Source organism: Nestor notabilis, unplaced genomic scaffold (assembly GCF_000696875.1).
Source record: "Nestor notabilis isolate BGI_N333 unplaced genomic scaffold, ASM69687v1 scaffold30727, whole genome shotgun sequence".
Taxonomy (NCBI): domain Eukaryota; kingdom Metazoa; phylum Chordata; class Aves; order Psittaciformes; family Psittacidae; genus Nestor; species Nestor notabilis.
The window spans coordinates 12,460-32,649 of record NW_009935667.1 but is presented as its reverse complement, the minus strand read 5'-3'; the positions used below and the strand labels follow the sequence as shown (position 1 = coordinate 32,649).

The window sequence follows — 20,190 nt, the reverse complement described above, 5'->3', positions numbered from 1 at the left end:
GCAAGCAAAAGGCAAAGGGCACCAGCTCATTTTGTACTGAAATTGCTTTTCCCACCACATCCCACCGAGTTTATTTTTTCTCAGATAATGAAACTTGTTTTTTAAAGGCTTCCAGTCCAGATTTATGTGGCAGATGCTTTAATTAAGATTGATATATTCCATTTGTTTAGCTTTCAGACGTTGATATGGAAGTTTTAACTGGAACTGCATTGCCCTCTAGCGCTGTGACGGGGCCGGCCGCAGTGATGTAACCAGCACAGGCAGCGTGAGCACAGGCAGCCAGCTCATGCGGAGCTGCCTAAATGCTGACAAACCCTTCCTGGAGACGCCTGTCACAGCAGCAAGACAGGGGCATCCTTCCAACAGCACCACAAATGCGCGAGGGGAATCAGTAAACCTGTCTTTTATTTCAGGGACGTCATGATCGAAAAAGCTACTTTGGAGCTCCAGCCAAGACGTGTTCCTGCTAATTTCTGTTCAAACGAGTTCGTAGGAGAAATTAACCAAGTTTGAACAGCCTATTACTTCTGACAGGCTTCAGAGGACTTTGTGCTGTGCAAGTTTTACGTGCTCATAGCTGGCAGCTGGGGAGATGAGTTCTCAACCTAAACCTGGCCGGGGCTTTGCAGCAACTTCTTGGGTGGAGAGATAACTTTCAACTGAGCTCAAATCATCTGTGTGTTGTGCAAGGGATCCAATCATAACTTGCTATGGAGGATGATTTTTAAGATGAATACCTACCTTGGCAATAAATCCAATTCATCGATACCTGGATATTTGAAGGGGTCTGCACTAAATAATGGCAATCTTTCTGCAAACAACTCCAATGAGACAGCAAGCAACCTGGATTCACCTGCCTTGGATGTCAATAGGGCGATAATTGTGGGGCTTATCCTCGGTGCCTTTATACTTTTTGCTATTGTAGGTAATATCCTGGTCATTCTCTCTGTTGCTTGCAATAGGCATTTAAGAATCCCTACAAACTATTTCATAATTAACCTCGCAATAGCAGATTTGTTGCTGAGTTTTACTGTCCTTCCATTCTCTGCTACACTGGAAATCCTTGGCTACTGGGTTTTGGGGAGGATATTTTGTGATATCTGGGCAGCAGTTGATGTGCTTTGCTGTACAGCTTCTATTTTAAGTCTATGTGCAATTTCTATAGATAGATATATAGGGGTACGTTATTCTCTCCAGTATCCAACTTTGGTGACAAGAAGAAGGGCAATTTTAGCTCTCGTAGGTGTCTGGGTCCTTTCCATGGTGATTTCTATTGGGCCTCTTTTGGGCTGGAAAGAACCAGCACCCAAGGACGACAAAGAGTGTCGTATCACTGAAGAACCATTCTATGCTTTGTTTTCTTCCTTGGGGTCATTTTACATTCCTTTAATCGTCATCCTTGTGATGTACTGTCGGGTCTACATAGTGGCAAAAAGGACTACTAAAAACCTGGAAGCTGGGGTTATGAAAGAAATGTCCAACTCCAAGGAGCTGACTTTACGGATTCATTACAGGAACATTCATGAGGACACATTAAACAGCACCAAACCCAAGGGTCACAATCCCAGGAACTCCTTAGCTTTCAAACTTTTTAAATTCTCTAGAGAAAAGAAGGCAGCCAAGACGTTGGGAATTGTGGTTGGCATGTTTATCTTGTGCTGGCTACCTTTCTTCATTGTTCTGCCGTTAGGTAAGTTGGTTATCAAGGGATTGCGAGGGGTGGGGGAGGAAGATGGTTAGCTATTTACCACGAAAATATCACCAAAAAAATGATAAATAGGTCTCATATTGAGAATTTCAGTGAACAGATGAAAGGGAGGCACGTGAAAGCCATTACATCTGATGCTGGCTTTTTAAGACTCATGCTGAAACTTTGTGAAGTGTGCAGCCTGCAGAAAGCCTGCTCATCAGGTAGTCCTTCTCAGCAGTGGGGCAGATGTCAAATCAGGGGACAACATCTTCAGAGTTTATACATTAAATCCCCCTTTACGGTCTTTGTTTGAATTGAATGATGTTTCAGAAACATTTTTATTGGATGCTTTAACAAAAATCCTAGATAAGAACCAGTTTAGTTGAGTGTTAGATGTTTGGACTATCACGCAGTAGATCTTCTGGCATTATTAGGGGTCCTAAATGGAAATTAACCTGATTTAATGAGGAGGTACAGAACTCCCCTGTGCTTTGGGAAGCTTAAAAAGTTCTATTTCTCAGTTCAGATATTACTGATCAAATCTCAAAAGCAAATACATGAAACCCATGGACCCCCACAGAAAGGTTCTCATTGATTTCAACAGGTCTTAGTACAGGCATTTCAGGAGACTGCCATGTGAGCAGTTGGCAGTCACTTTGTTAACTTTCAACTTCAAAACATTATTAAATCATTTGATGTAGCCTTAACACATTGGTCTGTGCTCCCAAGTGCTTGTGAAATTTGCTTGCATGGTCTTTAATACCAGCACTATCTCTGAAGGGGAATATCTCAGGACACTGAATTACTAAGCTCTCAAAAATATCTGTCCAAAATTCATTTCTCTAGACAGAGACAACCTGGCAGCCTAAATATGGAAAGAGGTGGGAAAAGAAAAGGGAGAAAAAACATTTATTAATGTTCTGTATTCATATTTACTTAGTTACCCTACAAAAACATTGCTAAATGAGTGCTAAGCGAATATTTTTAGACACTGTTGCGGAAAACTACACTGAATCCAGCAACCTGCTCCTAGGGAAGTGTTATAATTGTACTGAATATGTAATATCATTTAGACTAGCATCTTTATTGCAAGACAACTACTTAAGCTATTGCAGGGCAACTTTATAAACCTCTAGTTTATGGCATCATAAACTTAAAGATCTTTATGATTCAAGATCTGCATAAAAGTAATATTAAGGATGTGAAAAATTCCAAACAGAAGGAAAATCATGAGCAAAGTTCTCTTTGGCTGCTGAAGTTTAATTCTTTGTGCATAACACAGAGCAAGTTTCCAGCTATTGCAAAAATACATACCTGTGGATAGAAACGTATTTTTACCATATGGAACCAGTAGTAGTACTAGATAAGTAGGTAGTAGGTCATGATCCCTTGCCAAAGTAGATTCCCTCCTTGATTTTGAATTATTGAAGGAACTTTGGAGAAAAAAGCAAATGTGAATTGCTCTGTGCAGCAGAGCACATCTGTAGCTAGCAGGAGTCAGTATTGCTACTAACACTGTTCAATGAACACAGATGCTGACCAGTCCATTAAAAGCGTGATGGTCACAGGGCAGACGCAATGTGAGAAACAATTAAGTTTCTTGAAAGAGTATCAGTTTTCCCTCCGGGAAGTTATTTCAAAACTCCTGGTCTTTTCTGGGATGTTTAAGAGTCGTTGCTTAAGACACCTGAGAGGAGAATTTACTGCTTGTCACAATATGGTTTTATCTCTCATATAAATTGTGTTCAAGACATCAGTGAGGTGACAGGCTGAGAGTGTCCACAACAGCACACTGTGCTGGCAGAGATGCTGGGTTGCTGAAAGGCTAAACCCACTGCCATGGGCTCCGACCCAGCACAGACTGAATGCCTCTAACCCCCAACACACTCACATCAGCACTGTGAGCACCTGGCACCCCATGAAGCAGAGGTTCAGAAAGAGTTGCCATCGTGTCAGAAGGGTGAAAAGATCAGTCTCTTTGAGTGGCAATACACACTGCTGGCTCTTCTGTCCTCTGTTTCAGGACTCTTAACTGCCAGCCTTCAGTCTAGGAATGGGGAGACAAGAGGTATACATAGTATCTGATACAGTATCCAAAAGCATTTAAATAGTAGATACTTTCCCTTTGTTTTGCTGACTAGGAAGGGGGCTGGTTTTGTCCTTGTCCGTGATCTCTGTTTTTAATTTATTCAGCACACTCCAGAACCTTGCACTTTTCATCTCTGGGTATCAGTGCAAAGTTAATTAACCATGTTAGGCATGACTAAAACATTGCTCACTGAAACAAGTGAGGAGAAGACCTTTTCCTGACATGCATAATGCAGCCATTTCTAACTGGAGAAAAGGATAGAGCAGTGGAGGAAGAGTTCTTAAAGAGCTTGCTGTGTGCTGCATTCTTCATACCAGAAATCTTTCGCCTGAAGTCACAAAATTAACTGAAAAGCTACGAAGAACCCTTACACAAAGCACACAAAGGTATAAAATCAATTTCAGTGACAGGCAAACTGTAGAATCCAAAAGGTACTGATGATTTACAGAACTCTCCATAGGTGCCCTGGCCTGCTTCTGTCTCAAGCCACTCTCTCATCAGTGCAGGACTGCAAGCTGTAATACCTGTTCTGCTACTGAGTCCAGATGAGATGCTTACCTTCCCTATAATGGAGGGACAGGCTTCTTCCTTAGCCTGTATTTTTCACACCTTATATTTGCACTGTTAATCCAAATCATACCCTCATATCTGCAGCTTTACTAATGATTTCTTTTTTGTTGCCTGTTTCACTCACTAAAGCCATGACTTTGCAGAATGGTATCAGCAAAGCAGCCCGGCGGTTCTGAGGATCCAACCATCAAACATTTGATGAGTTGGTAAATGTCATTTCTACAACACCCTAAAACCATGTCATAACAAATCTGCTTATACACAGAGTTCTCAGGTCTTCTACTAATTTCCCAGACAAAATTATAATTCTTCCACTCTGGCATTTCAATATATCCCACATCTCCCATTCTGATATTCCGAAGATGGCAGATATACACTGGGAATTGATGCAGTGCTGAAAGCAGGGATATTGCTCGAATAAATATTCCACGACAAAGGAAAAGAAATAATATTAACACTTAGTGTTTTTCAAGCAAGGATCAAAAGGTTGTGCAGGGAAAGCTCTCTAACAGAGCTCTGTGTCTGAGAAAGGATAGGAATGACAGCACTGACACTATGATGTACTGAGCATCATGGAAAGATCGGCACAAAGAATGACCCACAATCTGTTTTCGAAGGACTCATCCACGCTGCCTTTAGTGTTAAGCACCTTATGATGCAGCAAAACTGGTATCAAAGAGAATTGTGAGCAATTTTTTATTCCAGTAGCTATTCTTTCTAGATGGCAATAGGTCTATAGAATATATGTATTGCTCACATTCATAAATACTCCATGGCTTTGTGAACAGCTGTCTTGCCACTCAAAATTATTTGTGGTTCAGCATAAGAAATAAAATGAAGACATAGATGTCTTTGAGACAACTTGTTGTGCCATACGTTCAGTAACTCAGCTTTGAAAAGTAAGTATCTTGCTTCTTTAAAACTAACGTTTTTTTCTTCCCCCTTATACAAATCTTTTCTTAGGCACCAGGACTATATTAAATATGCAAAATGCTGAGTAAAATAGATTATTTTTATCTAAAGACTAGAGCCCTGCAGCAATCAGGTAATGATCATTAGAACTCTCTCCTTTAAACAGAGTACCCAATTTTATGCCAATACCTTTATTTAAAAAATTACTCCAAAATGAAGGTGTATATGTCTCCCCTCACTACTTGGTAAAAGTTTACTCTCATTCCTGTGAGTTGAGATATCAGAGTGGGGTTGCCAGTCGTCTCCCAGATACACTCACCCACCCTGCAAAGGGAAAACTCATCACCTTTAACCAAAGCCTATTAACTTCCCCAGCTTAGCTCCAGTAGACATCAGCAGAGCATTATTCACTTCCCAGTTCCCTAATTTCCCCTGCTCCCACAAAACCTGTGAGCTTACACTGAAGTCAGAACCAAAATTTCTGTAACTTAACTGGCCATGCGATTAGGTCCCAAGAGCCTCATAATGAATGTACAACTGTTTTGACTGTCCTTATGTATTGAAATCTTTCTAGAAAATAATAAAGAACAACATAAAAATATTCTGCATGCTACAGGTCAGCCAATACAAAATTATTCTTAAAATAAAATGTTATGTGAGTATGTAGATTTATGTTACATCAGGCCAACCTCTGCATCTCTGCACCAAGAATACCAAATTAGGCCCCTTAGTTTCCCATGGGAAACACTTCAAGGCAATAGGTCCAGTGTCGTCAATGCTACTGGGTTCTGCTTTCTGAAAGGCTTTAGGTCTGGTTTGTCTTTCATCTCATTTTGGTCTCGCCCCAGCTTCCCCTCTCTAACTACCCTGGGTCTCTAGATTTGATGCCCTCAAGTTAACGGTTAGACAAAATTTGGACAAAGTAATGATATATGTGGCAATCTGATCCTCTGCCCTCTTGTAGATCAATCTTTGGTACAACATTCAGTTGCACAGGTGATCGCAGGAACCCGCTCCTCCTCTTTTCTGTCCAATTCCTGTAAAACTAAACGTCATAAGGGCATTTCTTAACCAGTACAGCATGTTTTGTCGCATGTGGAGGACTAGATTATTTCAAGATGATCCATTTTACTGCTAAAATAGCCTCTCCTAAAACCTGGCTTAAGCCATTTGGTTTGCAAAGGATGCCAATTACCAGTTACTTACAGGCTTTTATCTTTCAGAACAAAGTTGTTTGTTATATAAGCAGATGAAACTGCACAATTATGGGGTACTTCCTATATAGGCTTTTGATTTGCAGGTCAGAGGAACAAAGGAAATCTGGAAGTGTACAGTCCTACAAAAACAAATACACAAAGCAATACAGAAAAAAATACAAAGAAATCAACTTGTGTCAACTATTCAACCTCAGAGGTGGCAGCAACTCCCATCTCAGGTGACCAGAAAGCTCCAAGGAAAAAGAAAAGTCAGGACTAAGGCACTGGGCAGCAATAGGAAATTTCAAAACTACTGAAATCAGTGACAAGAGAAAAGAGAGAATTTCAGAGGAAACACTGCTTTCAGCATCCAGTAAGGCAGTGGACACAGGTCCTTGTGCCAAAGGCATTTGCAAACACACGTGCTATTCCTCGGGTTAGTAGTCATGATGAAAGCACTGAGTAAAGTTCTATGAGTGCATATGGCCCTAAAGCATGGAGACCAGACCTCAGGATCTTGGCTGCATGTTCTTTAGTGTGCCTATCTGTGAGATACAGACATGAGTAAAATGTGATAATGTTTTTAGTATCTTCACTAAAGTGCTCCTCCATAGTCCATTGCCAGATTCTGAGCCATTTTGATGGGCAAGTGATACTTAGAAACTGAGAAGCAATAACCATGTCTAAGTAACAACCAAGAAAAAAGATAATGGAAGTTCACACAGTACCTTTGTATCTTTGCTATTCAATTCCATGCTAGAGCCCTATTATTTACCAGTGATGTGCAAGACAGATTGCCTTAGTTATAAAGGGAGAAAAAGACACCAAAGCATTCCCAGTAATTGAATTACAATTAATTACAATAACTGAAATGTCAGCAGAGGGAGATGAGGTTTTCTAGACACTCCTAATCAGCCAATCTTTTGAAAAGCAAGAATAACAAGCTTGGCCCATGTTATTCCTACTGAGCAAGCTACAATAGTCTGTAACTCTTTTGGACAGAATAACAACAATACTATCATGTGTCTCCCCCTATCTACTGTCAGTTTTAAAGCACGGAGCAAGATTCTTACTAAAATTGATCTTGATTTTATCATATTTATGTGAGGGCAATACAATTTAAACAAAAGTGGATTGTCTCCATGGGGTAAGTCATCTCAGCTATTCTGGACTGAGAGGTGGTACACTACTATATCCAAGGTTATACAGGGTTTGTGTCAAAAATGGAAGTGCTTGATGGATTTTTTTCCATACCTCATGTATTTTCCATGTCTTGTATCTCCATATTTTGCTATTCAAGACATACTCCAAATTTTTAATAATATGACAACTATGGATGAGGCATGAAAAACCTTAATCCTGGTGCACTTTTTTCATTGCTTTTTTTTAAACTACAGCTTTACTCTTGCTTTTTCTTTCTGGGCTGGGCAAAAAAGCTGCTATTTGTCTTTACTGTTGCTCTTCTAATGCCAACTTGCGAATGGTCTGTTGTACCATAAATTTTTACAAACAATTTTCAACTCTCAGCTCTTTAAGCATCAACATTTTCTGTACAATGCTGTAGGAAGAACTGTCATGGACTGCAAACCAGAGCAGGATCTCTGGAAATGATAGAGTACCTCTTAACTTCTGCCTCTTAGAGACAATCTTACAATGCAGGAGTGCCAGCAGTAGTAGCTCTATGGTTAAATACATAGGCACTGTCCCTTTAAAAATGCAAATATAGCTACTCTGCTTTGCAATTGCTTGTAATTTAAGAAGATGCAGCAACTCAGGCTTTTAGTAAAAAGATCTGATTGCTATCTGTACTACAACTTCCGCCAGCAAAGCTTCAAGACAGGTGAAGTCCTGGTTTTATTTTGGCCATTCTAGATTAGTGTCTATTTTTGAAGCTTTTAAAAGGCTCTCAAATGAGTCATTTTGAATGAAGTTCATGCAGGTCTCACAGAAATGATTTGCTCATGTGAAATATGAGGCACCCTTTATCAGAGATAGATGGTGTGGATGATAAGAACTGTGAATTTTCATTAGGGCAAGAAAATAGAAATAATAACTTTTCTCAGCCTACAAGACTGCAAGGAAAATGTTTTCCTTAGGCTTTACTCTTACTCATGACCATATCCATAGACCAGTGTACACTTTATGGTCAGATTCTGCATCTGTGTATGTCTGCTACTTTAATTTGCCTCCTTGAGAACTTGACTGAACAGGGTAAGGCCTTAGACTGGTAGGAGTTACCAAGTTCAGTTAATACCAATAATGGATTGGTTTGCAGACATTTATTTCCCTGTTTGAACAGGATGGAGGAATGAGTATAAACCACTTTTACCCTGTCAAAACAGTGAGGGGAGATTTCTCTGTGCGACATCCTTGACTTAGATGGAAAACAGAAATGAAAGACTCAAGGGTTGAGGACTGATTGAACGATACTTTCATCATCCCTCACAAGTGTTTGCTCACTGCAGGGCCAGAAGGCTTCAGCAAAGAGAATCCCACAGCTGCTACAGGTAGTCAGTTCTAGGACCGAAATTTCTCACAACCAGGAGTTTTCTTAACAGCTGACCTAGATCCATGGTCATATTTGTAATGTACCTACGAATACAATGAAGAATGAGAACTGCTGTACTTGCAACAGCATCATATTTGTATTTCTGTTTCTCCCATGTTATCTTCCGCAGTATCATTAGTCAGTTATTCCTTATTTGATATTTCTCCTTCCTCACCTGCAAAGTGCTCTCCCCCAGAACACACACAAGTTACCCACAAAGACAGGGGTGCAGCTCTGCAGCATGTTGGTGGCTGCAGGATTACTGTGATTCCCATGGTGTCCCCCAGCCTGGCAGCCTCATGCTGCTGGGATATGCAGCCCAAGGCATCCCACAAAGACATCAGCATGCTCAAAAAACATAACCAAATGCTAGCCATCATTACTTGTTTGCAGTAGTTGTAATTTAACCATCTTTCTTTTCATTTTCTTTATTGAATTTAATTCTGTTGATTTTGGATGCTCTTCCTTTTTCTCAAGCTCTTTTTTCACTGTTATCCTAACGCTCTTCTCCAGAAGGCCTACAGTCCCTCCCGGCTTGATCAACTCTTAATTTTATAACCATACTCTCTATTTCATCCTCTACTGTTTGTAAACTGTGGGGTTTTTTTCCTACATTAAATAAGTCCTGGGGAATGTAAACAAACACTGGATGCTGGAAGGGAAGAAATCAGGAGCTTTAGAAATCCAATTAGCTTTAAAACCTTGGCATGCTGACTTGGCCAAGCATGTGGTTAAAAGGACCGCAGAAAACTTAAATAAAAGACAAACACATCCTTTCTTCATTTCTAAACTCACAACTCCAACTTACTGCTTTTACAGGAAGAATTTTACTAGCGACACACATGTAACATCTGAGCTTTCCCTTTTGTTGGGGAGTGGCCATTGCTCAGCCATTAGCAGCTACCAGCAGCTTTGGCTGCGGCAGGGATCACAGCATGAGCTGCAGGGGAGAAGGGGAGCTCCCCAGAGAAGGGGAGCTCCCCAGCCAAGCCACCAGCCATGTGCTGCCCAGCACTGGGAAAGTCTCTCACTGATCGCTTGACAAACTTGACCAGGTCACTGTTCATAGGAAGACTGACTTCCATCATAAGCCAAATTTCTTACAAAATATTCATTTTTGCAGATGTTGTCTTCTCAAGAACAGATAGAGAGACCGGGTTTGATGCTGTAGAACCTTCCCATGTTTCATGTTTCAGAAGTCATTTGCTCTCATTTTGTATTTTGCAATGCATCACTACAGCCATTTTTAAAACATCAGAATTTTCTCTTGTGGAGAATGTTGAAAAGTTCAGACCTAACTCTAGTCAGAATGACTCCAACCTGCACCAAATGGAGTAATTCTCCCCTCAGAATGAAGGAGGACATGTTTGTCTTCCAAGGTTACCTTAACTATTGAAATCTGGTATAATCTCTATAACAAAACTTCAAATGCTAATTACCAAGTCTCTATTTCTATTTTATGGTATTCAAACAAGAGGTGGTTTTCTCTCCAGAATACCATCACTCAGTGTTTCAAGTTTCAAAACATTTTATTTTCTACTTGTTATGAATAGAGACAAGTAGTTTGAAATGTTATGGCTTTTCTTTAATCTTAAAATGATGACAAACCTGTGCAGTGAAACGCTCTAGTTTTTTTATTACTGGAGTATCAGCTGGCACACAGCAAAGCACTTAAACAACTCCAGACCATTTTATTTCAATACAAGCAAATATATTTGTTCCAGTAAACAGGAACATACACTCACCCTGGGTTGGCTCTCATCTGAGCAAAGCTACTGTTAGGAGAAATGTGATTTTTTGCAATGGGTAGAAAACAGCACCTGACAACCCAAACCTCATCCATAAAGACTTTTCCTCCTTAAATCCAGGAAATTCAAAGTACTCCTGCCCTAATTATTATCTAATTTAAGTATCAAATACTTAATTCCAAACAGGACTGATGATTTTATGAGTAATTTATATACTTAATTGACATCAAAGACACAGCCTATTAAAAATGGATGTTTAATTAATAGAAAGTCAATTATCACAACATAAAGTTATTAGTAAAAGAGATTAGTAGCTGGAGTTAAGAACTAAATAAGACATTAAGAGAGCAGAAATAAATATTTAAAAATTAAGAGGAAAAAGGAACTAAGTAACTGGAAAGTGAACATGCCTGGCTGGAAGAAGAAAAAGCAGAGCTATTGAAGAGAAGGCAGACAGTAAAGGAGAATGTAGTTAATTTTAGATTAAAAAAAAAGATCATTAGTAGTTTAAAATTTTCCTACCAGTGCTACAACTAATAAATATATGGCATTCTTGAAAATATACCCTCACAGAAAACATTAGCATAGGATGTAAAATTATTCAAATGCCCCTATCTGCAGACAGAAGCTGCAGCATATTGGGCTGTGTAACGGGAGTGGAGCCAGTAGATGGAGTGGAGTGATTATCCCCTTTACTCAGCACTCACTAGACCGTGTCTGGAGTACCGTGTCTACGCAGGGAGAGACAGCAATAAACTGGAATGAGTGCAGCGGTGCCACCAGAACAATCACAAGGCTGGAGCACCCTTTTGTGTGAAGACAGGGTGGAGGAATGGGGCTTCTTCAGTCAGGAGAAGGGAAGGTTTCAGGGGACCTAATGCAGTGTTGACCCTGCTTTGATTAGGGGACTGGACAAGAGCCCTGTAACATCCATTCCCACTGCAATAGTTCTGTAATTCTATTAAGCTTCTTGGCTTTCAGTCCCATCACAGATAAATATATATGGATACGCCTTGCATGAAGGATGATGGGAGGAAATATAACCACACAGTGGAACCCAGGGCTGTTTCACAAATAACTGCTGTCACAAACAACTGTTGGTCACGTACACATAGTTATTAGGATCATAGAATCATAGATTAACAGTTGTTATTTCCTCTCTGTGGCTGGAAGTAGCACACAGAACAGAATGCACAGAGATACCAAAGGCAATTTCAAATGTTTTAGTTCATAAACATTATCATACAGGGTTTTTTTCACATTTAAACTCAAGCTAATTTCAATACCCTCTGATCACATTGTATGTATATACAACTGGAGTAGCAAGTTTTCACCCTTCTACTGGAAGTAGTTTAGTCTGACTGGTTGGTTGCACTGGCAGGTCTAATTTTGATCCTAAGTTCTTTCTTCCATAAGTGGAAGTGGAAACTCAAACATGTCCCATGTATTACACTTTTGTCAAGAAGTCACCAACTATTGCATTAAGGATCCTTAAATAGGTCTTAACTTTCCCATCCTCCTTTCTCTACAAATACACTGGTCAGTTGTGAGAGGTAGCAAAGAAGCAGATATTTAGATGGAAGAAAAAATAACAAAGCAGTAAAGAAGACAAGAGAACAGTGTCTGTGTGTATGTGTGTGTCTGTCTGTTTTTCCTCTGCAGTGGGCTACATCAAAACCTCCTTTAGTGAACAGTTTTCCTTAATTAAGAGTGTTGGGATTAAGCCAGTCCAGAAGATTTTCCTGCTGCTCACTTTGCTATTTTAAGTACTCTTTCAAAGTCCACTGAAGTCCATATGAGCCTTTCCAAAAGCTTTCAAAGACTCCTGCATACTCCAGTGGAGACTGAATTTGAATGTCTCAGTAATGTTCTGGCCAGATATTCTGCAGAACATGTGCAGCCAATTAATATGGCAAACTGTTTCCCACAATGTTCCCTAATTTCATTGAGGTGCTGTATTTACTTTCTGTGTACATTATAAAGAACCAATCAGACCCTAAATGAAATTAGCTTTTACTAAACAAAATACTTAATTCCTTTTTATGCTACTTGCTGTTGCTCAGTGTATTTCCAAACTGAATTGCTCTATCAAGTCTAGTGATCATGGACAAAAACCAATCAAAACTGATCAAGTTGACTGAGTTTCTGAACTACTTCCTAGTCTCCATTTGTGCTGGACACAGGCTTTGCGAAAACTTCATTGATGTCAATGGTGCAATCAGATTTGTTTAATGTATCACAGGGTTTAGTGTAGAAAAATAAAAGAGAATAGAAATATACATTCCCTTAGAGTGAGGTTGTTAAACATAAAGCATCAGGAGAGTGATCAGTTTGAGCAGGAGTCACTCTGGCTATCCCCATCACAAACAAATCACTGAGGAGACAATCATATGTAAAATTTTCCAGCCATTTTGCAAAGCAATTTAAATCAGTACATGGAAATATTCAATCTGTTTCTCAGACTGCAATGAGAAAGTAGTTGGAGATTAGGGGAGGAAATATTAGTGTGATGTTTAGAGAATGTGTCTAGTAGGCTTAGCTTTATCATTTTATCAGGTTACCAAAATAGCCCACAGTTCTTTGCTCCTGACAGATTAATTATGAGGTAAAGCATGTATGCAGCTAAATAAAAGGTATCGTCATTAATTCCAAGAGCAAGGTAGGGAAGTGGGTAATGTTAAAAATATACAAGCTAATCAAAATGTTTTTCATACATTTATATGGTGAAAGACAGTGGAGCTTTGCATAATAGTCACCAAATTGAATTACATTTAGAAGTATATGGCATATATGGAGAAATCCACCTAAACCACCTCCTGGATAACACAGAACAGCATTTCTTCTTTCTCTGTAGAAAACCCAGGCCAGGATTCCACTTAGTGAGGAGGGACTGAACATAAAACCTCAGAAACTTTCCAAAGCCCTGAAGAGAATAAGTGTCTAAATAAGTATCTGTCTCAGGCATTCCATTTTCCTAAGTTAATCCTCAACCTAAATAAGGGATATATTTACCAGTGGGATATAAGACCATAGTGTCAGTAGGATTTAAGTACTGCAAATGTAAAATTCTGCTGGGCTGCCAAAACTTAAGCCATAAAGTTCTCCTGATGAACAGTTATATTCTGCAGAGTTAATCAGAGAAAGAAGGACTAGAGGGGATATGAAGAGGTCATTCAGGGCATCCTCCAACCCCAAGGATCAGATGTACATAAATCAGTAGATATCTCTCCACTCTGTTTTTAAGAGCCTCCAGGCTGGAGTTTTACACCCTTCTTAAGCAGTATGTTCCAGATTTTTCCTATCTTGGAAGACAGAAAGTGTTTCCCAATCCATAATTGGTTTGTCTTGCTGCAATTCAAATCATTGTGCTTCATATATTCGACATTTTGTACATGGAAAACAATTTAATTTCCTTCTTTGCAGGATGGTGCAAAGTCAGGTTGTCTGACAGATAAGAAGTGCTATCTGAGAGCAAATTATTTGTGCTCCCATATATGAACTTATTCTCATTGACACTACAGTGACCTTACTTGTTAAGGCCTTCTTGGAACAACTGCCTACCCCTGATTTTTGGAACTAATAGCACATTATACCACAGACAAAATTCATAAACGAAACCTATCTCCCTTCAGAGCAGTTACATATTATGTATATATATTTATATTAGGAATAGTAGAGGACTTAAGAGGAATTATAGCCAGTTTTAATACATCAGTTTGAAATAAGAGCAATTAACACACCAGTCTATAAATTAATGGCTTATTTATCACATTAATATTCCTTGTTCAGAAAAGCATGCCTCCTTGTCTCCTTGTGAAAACTTCATCTCCCAGTTTGTGCATAGTCAAGCAACACTTGCATTGTGCTGTTTACAGAACCAGGAGAAAGTGGACAACAAAGTAGTGTGTAGTGATCAGTATTCCACTCCTTGAAACTTAGTCCTGAATTTCTGAGCTTCAAAACTTTTACATTATTGTAGCTAAATGTTGATCTTTATTTTTCACCCCCCACCATACAGCTTTCCAAACTGCTCCATTTCCAGATTTCCTGTTAATGACTCAGCCAGAGTGCTGGTAGCTTTTAAATGACTGATTTGGGCTCAGTGTTTTTTCTAGGATCAGGCCTGAACACAAGGTGCCTCTGTCAGTCAGGGTTGCTATCAGGAAATTCTCTGCTCTTTTGTGTTGCTGCCCTTTAACATACATGAAAATGCTTGCTGCAGCTGCTGAAATTGGCCTGCTGTCATTTTGTTTAAATGACATTTGAAAAATAGATTATCATGAAAGATTAGTATAAGCTCCTTACCTTTCTTCCTTAAAGAACACCCACTTTTGAAGCAGTTTACAAAGATTAGTCAGTTTTCAGTAATAAGCTTTTAACTTTTTTCCCTACTTGGTTGCTTAGTCTTCACTGTATGGGGTTCTATTTGGTTCTTGTGCAATACAGATTACACAAGCACACCTCATTTATCTGTACTGATTCGCAGGTTTCTTCTCTACAGCTGAGCTCATTTTCTTGATCCCTAAAGAACCCCGCATAATTTGTCAATAAATTCCTTTAAAGTTTTATTTTATTTAAAACCATATCAAAATCTGTCCATATTTAACCTGCCTAAAAATATTTAAATCTGGTAGAGGAATGTTCTGTAGGTTTTCAGTTGTTATAGTACGGGAGAAAGGCAAAGCAACTAACTGATCTGGAAAAATTCACCACTGCTCATTCAACATTCACACGTAAGAAAAAATGGGAGCTCTTTAACCACTTCACAGGGTTCATTGGGCTAAAAAACCATTTATATTTTAAAGGAATATCAGAAAACAATTTAAGAAATTTATCAGTATGAGCTCCAGAAAGTTCCCTGATGTACATAATAATGCTTTGTACTTGTTTTGTAAAGTCACAAAGCTCCTCTTTTCCCTCCACTGAAGGGAAAATATTAGCTATTATTATTTACAGAATGAATCCTGAAAAGGTTGGCAACTGTGCAAAGTGGGAGATTTTGGAGCATCTTCCTCAGCCTGGCTGCATTTATAAACTTAGATCAATTTTTGCTGAAGTTCCATAAGAATTCGTTACCAATTAAAAAGCATTATTCCACATCCGTATCCATATTCCAATCACATGAATTGTCACTGAATCTTTCATCAAAGATTCTGTAACACTCCAAAGACACAGGTTTAAGTGCTTGCATTGATTTGATTTACTTGTTTGTAGTTTCTCTGATGTTAGACATGCTATGATCTGTACTTTCTGCAGTATTGGTCAGGAGAGATGTAGCATCTCCATCGGATGGATAGAAGAGACATTGGTCAAACCCTGAAAATCATTAGCAGCAGCAAAGCAATAAGGGACATGGGTTCAACTTACGAGAGTCTTGCACGTGGAGTAAAGGTCATTAAAGTACAGAAGTCATGAAAGAAATACTATGAACCTTCTAATTTAATACCTTTATTTTAATCTGAAGGGCTAGCAAGTTGCTTAGCTCCAAGGCAGTAGGTAGAGATAGTGGTAGCTGGCACCATCCCAAAACACTGCCAGGGAAGAAAAATCCAATCATAGGATCTTTCCTGACTCCTATTGCCCAAGTGAGGGGAGGAAGAGTCTCTCCAGAGAGCTGACACCATCTCAGCATCTTATTTTCCATTCTAAGCCAGCTCAGGGACTAGTTGACACACTGAGGAGAGCAGTGAAAGTGTGAGGAGTGACAAACACCTCCCTTCAGCTTTCTTGCAGACTGAGGAGACTCAGACCCTACGGACAGCACCAGGCCAGCACTGTCACCTAGATAAACAGTGGTACCTGCTGTGGTACATCAGAGCTATTTATCCAAGAAGCTGGAAACTGCTTTTGCATAGCTTTGAGGCCCAAGCCATGACCTCTGCATTGCTCTGAGATGGGAAATATGCCTAGAATCATATCCCTCCCCAGTAAGGCATCCTGATCGTCACAACTGACTCAGCTGCTTTCACAGCCCAGGAAGTCTGAAACCACTTCAGTGTAAAAGGTTGCTCTTCTCAGAGATGTGACTTTCAGGCTTGAGTGTCATCTTCCATTTGAAAAACTTTTCAAATCTAACACTAGTTCTTGACATAAGAATTCTCTCCTGAATCCCTGCTCTTTGATTACTGGAGCCAGACACAAAGGTGCTTTCCCAGCTGGATAACTGTTGAATGCTTGTTTTGCTTTACAAATGTCATGCATTCTTTTATAAAGCCCCATTTGCTAAATTTAGCTGATCAATTGCATGTTTTTAATACTAAAAGTACATGAAATGGGTTTCCCAGTATGAGTTTTTCATTTGGGCAGCCTCTTTAGGGAAATTATTTGGTTGTGAACAGAAAAGGAAGTATTCATAAAATAACCTCTTTGGGTTTGCATCATTTTTATGAATGCCTGTCATATGGGAAGTAACCACCATTAACTTCAGGTTTCAAAAGTTTGTACTAACTTAGTAATCTAGATATATGTGGATGATGATGTTTAGGAGCTGCCAGAGAATGTATTAGAAGTTATAAGGTAGTGACTGGACACACTCCTTCCAAGCAGCCTGGGAGCAGTTAGATCTTTTTCTTCAAAAATGACATTCAAAAGCTCTTGGAAGAAGGTACAACCTTATTCCATGTGTGCATTGTGCCACAGCTTGGACAACAGAGGTTTGACCTTTCATTGGGATCAATAGATATTAGTGCAACAGACATGTACATAAAAATAGAAAAAGCAGTCTTTGTGTTTAAATTCTACATTACTTTTGTGCTCCTTTAGCTTTCAGATGGTAGAAAGTATTCCTTTTTAGCTCTACAAATAACAAAAATAACATTACCAACAGCCCAAAACTGAAAGCAACACATTAAAGATTTTTAATAAAGCATTAAAGGTTTTTAATGAACAGATTCTAACAATGATCTGATGGAACATTTACTCTTCCTAAAGACAGAGAAACCAGTTATCTCAGATATTGTCTCTGCTTGTTTCTTCTGGACAGGATCTCTGTTTTCAGCTCTGAAGCCTCCTGAAACAATCTTCAAGGTGATTTTTTGGCTTGGCTACTTTAACAGCTGCTTGAATCCAATCATCTACCCTTGCTCAAGCAAAGAGTTCAAGAGGGCTTTTATACAGATCCTAAAATGCCAGTGCCATCGTCGAAAGCAGTTGGGGTGGTGGGCCTACAGCTACAGAAACTGGAACCGGTGCTCCTTTGAACACCCCAGGAAAGACTCTCTGGAAGACAGTGGGAGTTTCCTGAGTGGCAGCCAGAGGACATTATCTTCAGCATCTCCCAGTCCTGGCTACCTGAGCAAAATCACCCACCCACATATGGAGATGTGCACATTCCAGGAATGGAAAAATTCCAGCTCTTTCCTGAGCCCCTTACAGGAAGGCAGCAGACAAAAGGACCCATGCCAGTTCTTTACCTTCAATCTCTTAGCAGAGCGCAATGGATATGTTCCTGCTGGCAGCCAAGCTTCCAGCAATGGGGACCATGAGGCCATCTGTGACACACTGAACGGCAAAACTGACTGTAGAGCAAACCTGCCACTGGAATGAACAGATTCTAAATGGTGTGTTCTCTTTGTACACTAACCCGTTTGACATTAAGCCCAGGTGAAGAAATGGACCTTTGCACATTTTCTCAGTATGGCACTCGAAGGAAGCCAGTGAGGAGCAGGGAGATTTATGTCACAAGAGCAGCAATGTGTAGGGGTTAACCATCTTTCCAGTCAGTTGCTAGAGGGACTACCAAAGCAAAAGCAGAATGCAGGGAAGGTGCCACATAAACCCAGGGAAATGCTCATCCAATTCTTTAGCTGTCATGGAAGTGCTGTGGAACAGCCAAACATATCTGTATATAGAAAGAATGTATAAATATGGGGGTGGGCAGGGAAAATGGGTAGGAATGTGTGGTGTACATGTGTGCTAGCCGCATGGATGGGTATCTGGGAGCAGAAGTGAGCAATGCAGTGAGTGTTGTTTGTACCTCTGCAGGGTACTGCGTATCGCTGCTTTTGCCTGTCATTTCTTATTGTTGTTGTACTTCACTGTACATTAGCACTTTAGAAATGGAAAACAATGTCAAAGATTAAAGTAATTTCGCAGCAATTTCAACACTTGCACCTATTACTGTAAGACTGGAATTCAGCCAAGTTGCCACATCACGATTTTCACTTCAAAATAAAACACTCATAGGGGTTAAGTTTGCCATTGGAACTCCTAGGATATTCTCAAATATCTCTGCAATTAACTTCCTTCTATGATTCCCTTATCACCAATGTATGTAACTCCTCTATTCTTCACCATGTTCTTCTTGGAAAGTCTGAAAATACCAGCATGAGAAGAGCTCATAATCTACATTTCAGCACATTAGTAAGTATCCTGCAAGCACACAGGCTACCAGAGAATCTGATTTCTAAAAGCAACACTTATAAATCACTCCAAATACCTCATAAACAGTGTTGTGGACACAGCACAAAAGAGCAGTGACCGCTGGAGGCCCAAACCCAGCCTTGGACAGATACACTGAGCCCCTGGTTCTTTCAGCACACTGTGAAAATAGTATTGCACATATGGAGGCTTTTACTTTGCCACTCAGATAAGAAGAGAAAAAGTCAAAACAATCAAGTGGTATAAATTTCACTGGCATTAGTATTTATCAGCTCAATAATAATGTAACAGAATTTCTAAGAATATCTTCTAGGACAATTTTAGGTCATGTTTGGAAGTTATCTATCTCTTGCAATTAAGTGTGAATCATGAAGCTAAGGACTGATTTTTTTACATGAAGTGGTACAAACCATGAAAATTGATATTTACTCCTTCCTCCAATCGAGACTTTCCTTATTAGGAATTTTAGTGACCTTTTTCTAAAGCTTGAAACGGAGAATGAACCATAAACAGATGTACTGAAAGCACTTAGGGACAATTTAACAATGCTAGGTCCCAAAGGAGAGCCATTTCCTTTTTTTTCCTTAAATGTGCATTCTCTCATTGATGGGGATGGATGTGGCTTGTGGTTAGATGAAATATCCCTCAGCTCAGCAAGCAATGATAGCAAAGTCATGTTCCAAGGTCTTCCCATGGTCCTATGTTATAGTAAGGCCTACATAAATATATTTCAAGTGTTATCCTGATCAAAGTTATGGCCAATCTTCTATTTTAATAATTCCATTTTGATTGTGGGGAAGGCTGTAATTTCCTCTTAAAAGGACAATGCTTATAAAATTTTAAAGAGTTATAAAACAGATAAACTCTTGTTGCTCATACATTGAGGTTGTCATAAAGAATATTCTATTTAGTTGTGATATACTACCATGAAGCTATCCTCTTTGGGCCTCTAAATGACAGAGAACTGTGTTTCTAACCTATTATTCTAATTTTTTGGAGGGAATCGACAGTGTCTGCCTAGCACTTCTGGGTTTTGTAAAGCTTCTTCAACATTACTG

At 39.5% G+C, this 20,190-nt stretch overlaps 1 protein-coding gene across 1 annotated transcript; it reads left to right on the top strand.

Annotated features, from left to right (window-relative positions):
• Positions 1-717: 717 nt before the first annotated feature.
• ADRA1B (adrenoceptor alpha 1B) lies at positions 718-18,298 on the top strand. Its single transcript, XM_010017955.1, has 2 exons — positions 718-1,690; positions 17,736-18,298. The coding sequence occupies exons 1-2, from the start codon at positions 718-720 to the stop codon at positions 18,296-18,298; spliced, it is 1,536 nt and encodes a 511-aa protein (XP_010016257.1).
• Positions 18,299-20,190: the final 1,892 nt, after the last annotated feature.